This window comes from Bison bison, unplaced genomic scaffold, assembly GCF_000754665.1.
Source record: "Bison bison bison isolate TAMUID 2011002044 unplaced genomic scaffold, Bison_UMD1.0 scf7180017860456, whole genome shotgun sequence".
Classification (NCBI taxonomy): Eukaryota; Metazoa; Chordata; class Mammalia; order Artiodactyla; family Bovidae; genus Bison; species Bison bison.
Window position 1 is genome coordinate 181,968 of NW_011491028.1, and position 8,261 is coordinate 190,228.

General features: G+C 39.3%; 1 protein-coding gene across 1 annotated transcript in view; it reads right to left on the reverse strand.

Annotated features, from left to right (window-relative positions):
* Positions 1-1,699: 1,699 nt before the first annotated feature.
* The window catches only part of MINPP1 (multiple inositol-polyphosphate phosphatase 1), a 37,494-nt gene continuing 30,932 nt past the window's right edge, over positions 1,700-8,261 (reverse strand). Inside the window, exon 6 of the mRNA XM_010832222.1 lies at positions 1,700-3,396. Coding sequence (XP_010830524.1) covers positions 3,003-3,396 — 394 coding nt within the window. The 3' untranslated portion in view covers positions 1,700-3,002. The remainder of the gene's footprint in view (positions 3,397-8,261) is intronic.

Sequence of the window (8,261 nt, forward strand, 5' to 3'; positions counted from 1 at the left end):
ACTGATATTGTTGATTTGTGATAAATGATCAAAAAGTCTTGAAAAACAAATACAGCAATTAAATCAATTATTCAAGAATGATATGCACAATGAAGTCCTTTTTATAGAAAAGTTTAAATTCCCACAATACTATAAAATTTCAGAGTCAAGCATGCAGTAGAATGGTGAGTACTGAACTTCATATGTTGGTGGTTACCTATAGGCAGGCAGTGAGGGAAAAGCATCAGGAAGACATACAAAAGTCTTCAATTCTTCTCATTTGATCTAAACCAAATGATACAATGTTAATTTTGCTAAAACAGTATGATGGGCATGAATGCTCATTATACTGTTCTCTTGTCTGCCTTAGACAAATTCCTAAAAAAAATGATTAAAATCAGACCTTTGTAGGAATAATCAGCAGTGTATTGATGCATCAGTAGTATTTATCAGCTAATCATCTATTCTGTGAACATCACTCAGTTGAAGATCAGTGGCGCCGAAGAATTGATGCTTTTGAACCGTGGTGTTGGAGAAGACTCTTGAGAGTCCCTTGGACTGCAAGGAGATCCAACCAGTCCATTCTGAAGGAGATCAGCCCCAGGATTTCTTTGGAAGGAATGATGCTAAAGCTGAAACTCCAGTACTTAGGCCATCTCATGCGAAGAGTTGACTCATTGGAAAAGACTCTGATGCTAGGAGGGACTGGGGGCAGGAGAAGGGGACGCCAGAGGATGAGATGGCTGGATGGCATCACTGACTCGATGGACTTGAGTCTCAGTAAACTCCGGGAGTTGGTGATGGACAGGGAGGCCTGGCGTGCTGTGATTCATGGGGTCGCAAAGAGTCGGAGACGACTGAGTGACTGATCTGATCTGATCTGCAGATCAATGATCTATGCATCTTCCTTTATAATTTTAATATACAGTTGTAACACTTTAGATTTTGAACAAAATGGATTTCCATTCTTAATAAGTGAAAACCTAAGAAATTTTTTATTCTTTAATTGGAGGAAAATTGCTTTACAATGTTGTGTTGGTTTCTGCCATACAACAATGCAATTCAGCCATAATTTCATATAAATATATTTACTTTCTTCTTGAGCCTTCCTCGCCAGAAATTTTTATTGGAAGAAAATGTCCTTATATTGCCTGATTCGTCAAAGCTGCCTGAAATGCTATCCTTTTATCATCAATTACTGATTGTGTAATTAAAAGACACTTACTCCTTAGAAGGAAAGTTATGACCAACCTAGACAGCATATTAAAAAGCAGAGACATTACTTTGCCAACAAAGGTCCGTTTAGTCAAGGCTATGGTTTTTCCAGTGGTCATGTATGGATGTGAGAGTTGGACCATAAAGAAAGCTGAGTGCAGAAGAACTGATGCTTTTGAACTGTGGTGTTGGAGAAGACTCTTGAGAATCCCTTGGACTGCAAGGAGATCCAACCAGTCCATCCTAAAGGAGATCAGTCCTGGGTGTTTATTGGAAGGAATGATGCTAAAGCTGAAACTCCAATACTTTGGCCACCTGATGCAGAGAGCTGACTCATTTGAAAAGACCCTGATGCTGGGAAAGATTGAGGGCAAGAGGAGAAGGGGACGACAGAGGATGAGATGAGATGGTTGTATGACATCACCAACTCGATGGACATGAGTTTGGGTGGACTCCGGGAGTTGGTGATGGACAGGGAGGCCTGGCATGCTGCGGTTCATGGGGTCACAAAAAGTTGGACACAATTGAGCGAATGACCTGAACTGAATTGATTGTGTATCAATATGGAAAGCAGAAAAAAACCTGGTAGTAAAGTTATAAGAATTATGTTTATTATTATAGAAACTACTTTTATGATATTTGATAGAACTCACAACTATTGCTTTGAAATGGGTTCATATCTGTGAAAGGTCTTCCCTTGTGGCTCAGATGGTAAAGAATCTGCCTGTAACGTAGGAGGAGCCAGGTTCAATCCCTGGGTCGGGAAAATCCCTGGAGAAGGGAATGGCAACGCACCCCAGTATTCTTGCCTGGAGAATCCCATGGACAGAGGAGCCTGGTGGGCTACAGTCCATGAGGTCACAAAGAGTCAGACACGACTGAGTGACTAAGCAGCAGCATATGTGAAACTGAAAGCCCACCAGTATGAAGTCAGTCTTTACAAAAATAAAGAACAAAAAAGAAATTAAACCCTCAAAAGCTGTATCTCGCATAACAGTAAAATATACAAATACAAGCAAAGTGACAATTTTTTAAAACACATAAAGCAATGGATTTAAGTTTGATTCTATTCTTCTGTCTTGTTGCTAATGGTCCTCTTTGCTCTTCCAGTTATATATGTGAAACAGGTATGATAATAATTAAATAACGGCCTTTCAAGACTTACTAAGAGATTAAAGGGAATTACTGAAATTGTGTTCAAATACTTTATAAATACTCTTAACAAAGACATTTTATTATACTTTTGTCTTCCTTCAGTGAAGGTGTTCTTTTAAATCATACTGTTTCTTAATATTGTTTCAAATTCTCAACTAGAGATGTTAATTTCTTCCAAAGTGATACTCCCAGTGAATCATAATAGCTCTGATTAAGAAGAAAATACTAGAACTGTGCTACCTGAGGAAAAAATAAAGAATGGCAGCACAGCTGGTAAAGTTCCTAGACTTAGTCCAGTCGCGTTATGGATTGTCCAAATGACAAAATATTTTGTTACTCCAAAACTTCTGTGTATCATTTTGAAATTATGTTCTATCTCAGTGTGAGACTTCTTACGTAAGTAGGAAGAATTTAATTTCTGTAAATGTATGTAGTACCAGTTATCTCCGAACAGATTTCCCATGAAAGCTGCTTCAGTGAAAGATCATTTCTTACATATCCATGTCCAGACTCAAAAAGAAACATTTTTCTTTGAAAAAACAGAAATATCCAAGAAATGTTAAAGCTTTCTGTACCCAGGGACTGCCCACCTATTCCAAGCATGGAATCACTCCCTGGAGACTGCTGATGAATTAAAAATGCTTGGCAGTTACTCATAGCTCATCAGATGTGTTCACCTTTGGTAGTTCACATTCTTCACTGGTATGACAACTCTGAAGGATGTCCTTATAGTGGTTCTTCAGATCTTCATACAAAGAAACAGTTTCTTGTGAGTGAGCCAATGGTAACACTTTTTCATTCAGTAACATCTGCACTCGGAATTCTTCTTTAGGAGTCTTAGCATTTTTACAATGGTAAAGCACAAATATCAGGTTTGAAGCATAGGGTACAATGTGACCACTTCGGAACTTCCGATGCATTTGCTCCTTGTAATTGTAGGCTGTTAGGGGCTCCTTGTCTTTGAAGTAGCCCATGAGAGAAAGCAGTGGAAGAAGGGTCTCTGCATGGCCAAACTGGAGGACGACTGGAGAGGAAACTGGTTGAGAACTTAAAAGAGAAATAAAGAAAAAAATACATATAAAACATTTTCTACATACACAGCAATTTAACATAATAACCACACTTAGAATTAACATACAACTTTCTCATCTTTTAAAAATCTTTATATAAACAACAGTATGGCTAAATTCTGTGTGGCAGAGAACTGAACTTTATGCACTAAAATTACATTTTAAAATTTTGGATCACTGCATACTGTAAATCTATCTAAAACACATACATTATTCTTTAAGGTTAAAGAGAGCTGAGTCTTCACTGCTAGATAAGGGAACTTCAAGTTGATACGGATTTCAAAACTGTATTGCCTTTCTGTGAATGAATCTGAGCACCTGGCCCTTAGTAAATATTGATTACTCTCTGGAGCTCGTCAGAATGAATTTCAAATGTTATTTCATCTTTCGGGAATTAGGACACTATTCAGTAAATTTCTTGGTTAAAACCAAGTCTGAACAGTGAATGGTAATGCATATAATTCTTCAATGTTTTATGAGACCTGACTTGGTCACCGAATGTGAGAGAGTCACAAAAAGGTAAAGACACAACCTATTCTAGCTGATAAACTAGGTCTGTGGTTGGGAATGGAGTTTATACACTGCCAGAAACAATAGCTTTCAACACATGAGCTAGGTCACCTTTTTATTTTCTTTCAAGTTTTCTATGATTTTTCTCTGATAAAGACTTCTTTTAAAAGTAACAGGAGGGCTTCCCTGGTGGCTCAGTGGTAAAGAATCGACCTGCCAATGCAGGAGACACGGGTTAGATCCCTGATCTGGGCAAGATTCCACGTGCTGCAGAGCAACAAAGTCAGTGCATCACAACTGACCTGGAGCCCAGAAGCCACAACCACTGAGACCACATGCCACAGCTACTGAAGCCCATGTGCCCGAGGGCCTGCGCTCTGCAACAGGAGAAGCCCCATCAGTGAGAAGCCTTCATACTGCAACTAAAGACGAGTCCCTACTTGATGCAGCTTGAGAAAAGCCTGGGCAGAAAAGAAGACCTAGCTCAGCCAAAAATACATAAATAAATAATTTTTTAAAAACAGCAGCAAATGACTATTTAGCCTTTTCTCCAACTTTTATAAAAAGACTATGGCTTTTGTTCTCATTATAATTTGTAAGCCTATTCAAACAGAAAATCCAAGGAAGACAGGATATATGTATATGTGAGGCTGATTCACTTTGTTGTATAGCAGAGACTAACACAACACCATAAAACAACTATACGCAATTAAAAAAAAAAACTCTATTCAAACACAGTTAACCAAACATCAGGTTACAAATTTTCTGGGAGGACAGCAATATTTGCAGCAGTTTCTGAATCCTCCTGATTCCTCACATAAAAATGGATGCGGCAAATGGATAGCAGATCCAAAACCCAAGGGAAACAGTCCCAACTATTTTATTTTTTTCTACCAAATCTTTGAAAGGCCACATGCACTTTACATTTACAGCAATCTCAATTCATACCACCATTTCAGGTGCTGAATAACCACATGTGGCTGGTGGCTACTGTGTGGAAAAGCAGTGGAGTAAACAGACTTACCTACATACTTGGGTTCAAAAGTCAATCAAAGAGAAAATAGGAAAAAAAAAAAAAAGATAAAAGACAAACAACAAAAACACATATGAAACAAAAAAAAACGTGTGCTGGGGATAGGGGACAGACCAACAGGGCTATGTACAAATGATGACTTCAAAGTCCTATTAACTTCACACATACAAGCTACAGAAGAAATTAAATCTAGATTGTTACCCAAATTTAAGTTTTAAACCTAAGATTCCTTAGCTTTATATAAAGTGCAATAAATCCCATTTTCTCTTTTGACTGCCTACTTTCAGTCACATATTAAAATCAGCTATTCTTGAGAAGAAAGTTGAGAAAAACTGTGCTTTAAAAATCCTTATTGGGAGTTTTATGGGAAATCAAGTTTATATATAATTAGATTCACATAGGAAGCCAAATCAATACAAATAAATGACTGTCTTGTGCCATATGATGCATCTAAATTAAAGAACATATTTTACAATTTCAAGAAATTTTCAACAGAAAGGAAAAACACAATTTAAAAAATAAGTGCCCTAAATATTATCTTATTACAGATCAATCTCCATTACAAAAGGATGAAATATATTAAAAACAGTATTTTTAAAGGTCTGGTTAAATCCATAAATACAATAGTGATAAAAGATAAGGGTAACTAGATATTAGAGGGTCAAAACTAACGTAGCCTTCCTCAAAACAATGTGAAAACTAAAATCATCAGCTTACTTAGAGATTAAATGTGCTTGCAGAAAATAGTAAGCAACTTATAATTCTTTGTAGGTTACATATTTTTACAATAATGCCAAATATAAAGGAGAAATGAGCACAATCTCACTCATAATTATTTTCTGCCTACCTTACCCTTTGTGCCTTAGGGTTGTACACACACAGCAGATGCTGTTGCTCCTTCAGAAAAAGAAGTTGGCTGATGTCCCTTGTATTAACACACAAAAAGCACTGGACAAAAATGGATGTGCCCAATTTTCTGCAACACAGTCATTATACTCTATGCCTTGAATTCAGTTTGCTGAGTAATAAAGAGTGTATGCAACTACATTTTTATTGTAGCACAGAAGAAAGGGAATATGTCAAAAAAAATGACAACTTTTAACTTCAGAGAAGCTGTATCTAGGTCAAATGTTTAAACTCCAATGAATAAGTAATAGCTATCTGGAACACTGTACTGAAGTTGTATGCAGATCCAATGGATACAATTTCCTAAACACTTTTTTCTTTATAGATGAACATCTCTGCCTTGCCAACCAATCTCCCCCTCTTTATCTCTCATTTCCCAGACATAATTAAAATCACTTGGCCCATTTCTAAGACACCTAATTACAAAATACAGCACTAGTTTGTATCAGGATGGTACCTGACTTCTTGTTTTTTGATAGCAATATCACCCCTTGTTGGGTGTATTACAAACAACACAAATTGTACCTATGTGTGTGGGTATGTGTGTATCATATAATCACTTGAAACAAATTACCACTTAAAGAATTATGTGTAAATCATTCCTAAATGTATGTAAACAAATCTTTATTGAAAACAGAATAAGAAGGTACTTCATTGGTTTAGTCTGTGTGTTCTGTGTGCTAAGTCGATTCAGTCGTGTCTGACTCTTTGCAATCCCATTGACTATAGCCTGCCAGGCTCCTCTGTCCATGGAATTCTCCAGGCAAGAATAATGGAGTTGCCACGCCCTCCTTCAGGGGATCTTCCCAACCCAGGGATAGAACCCAGGTCTCCTGGATTGCAGGTGGATTCTTCACCATCTGAGGTACCAGGGAAGCCTTGGTTTGGTTTATATCTTTTTTAAAAATGCCAAGGAACAGTATTAAAAATCTGGCTTAGAGAAATTTTATCTCACAGAGAAAGAGCTTTTTTATTTTATAAAAAATAGAAAAGAATGCCTTATGAAACTTTGTAAAATACGCTACTATCAACATGAACATAAACTAAAACTCTAAAGTGGTTTAAAATTCTCTTTAACCACCTCCATATTTTCATACTGTTCATGGGCTTCTCACGGAGAAGGCAATGGCACCCCACTCCAGTACTCTTGCCTGGAAAATCCCATGGATGGAGGAGCCTGGTAGGCTGCAGTCCATGGAGTCGCTAAGAGTCGGACATGACTGAGCGACTTCCCTTTCACTTTTCACTTTCATGCATTGGAGAAGGAAATGGCAACCCACTCCAGTGTTCTTGCCTGGAGAATCCCAGGGACAGGGGAGCCTGGTGGGCTTCCGTCTGTGGGGTCGCACAGAGTCGGACACGACTGAAGCGACTTAGCAGCAGCAGCAGCATGGGGTTCTCAAGGCAAGAATACTTAAGAATACTTGCCATTCCCTTCTCCAGTGGACAACAATTTGTCAGAACTCTCCACCATAGTTTCATTGAGTTAGACAAGGCTGTGGTCCATGTGATCAGATAGGTTAGTTTTCTGTGATTATGGTTTTCATTCTGTCTGCCCTCTGATGGAGAAGGATAAGAGGCTTATGGAAACTTCCTGATGGGACAGACTGACTGAGGGGGAAACTGGGTCTTGTTCTGATGGGTGGGGCCATGCTCAGTAAATCTTTAATCCAATTTTCTGTTGATGGGCGGGGCTGTGTTGCCTTCCTGTTGTTTGACCTGAGGCCAAACTATGGTGGAGACAATGAAGATAATGGCAACCTCCTTCAAAAGGTACCATGCACCCACTGCTGCACTCAGTGTCCCCAACCCTGCAGCAGGCCACCACCAACCCATGCCTCTGCCAGAGACTCCTGGACACTCATGGGCAAGTCTGGGTCAGCCTCTTGTGGAGCCACTGCTCCTTTCTCTTGGGTCCTGGTGCACACAAGCTTTTGTTTGTGCCCTCCAAGAGTCTGTTTCCCCAGTCCTGCATAAGTTCTGGCGGCTCTATGGTGGGGTTAATGGCAACCTTTTTCAAGCGGGCTTATGCCATACCCAGGACTATTGCATCTTGAGCCCGTGCCACTGTGGCAGTCCACTACTGACCCATACCTGAGGTATGAACTCAAACACACTTCTGGCTCAGGCTCTGTGGGGTTTCTGGGTTCTGGTGCGCACAAGGTTTGTTTGAGCCCTCCAAGCATCTCTGGCAGGTATGGGATTTGATCCTAGACATGATTTCGCCCCTCCTACCATCTTGCTGGGGCTCCTCCTTTGCTCTTGGACGTGGGGTATCTTTCCTTGGTGGGATCCAACATTTGATGCTTTGAATTGATGCTTTTGAATTGCCGTGTTGGAGAAGACTCTTGAGAGTCCCTTGGACTGCAAGGATATCCAACCAGTCCATCCTA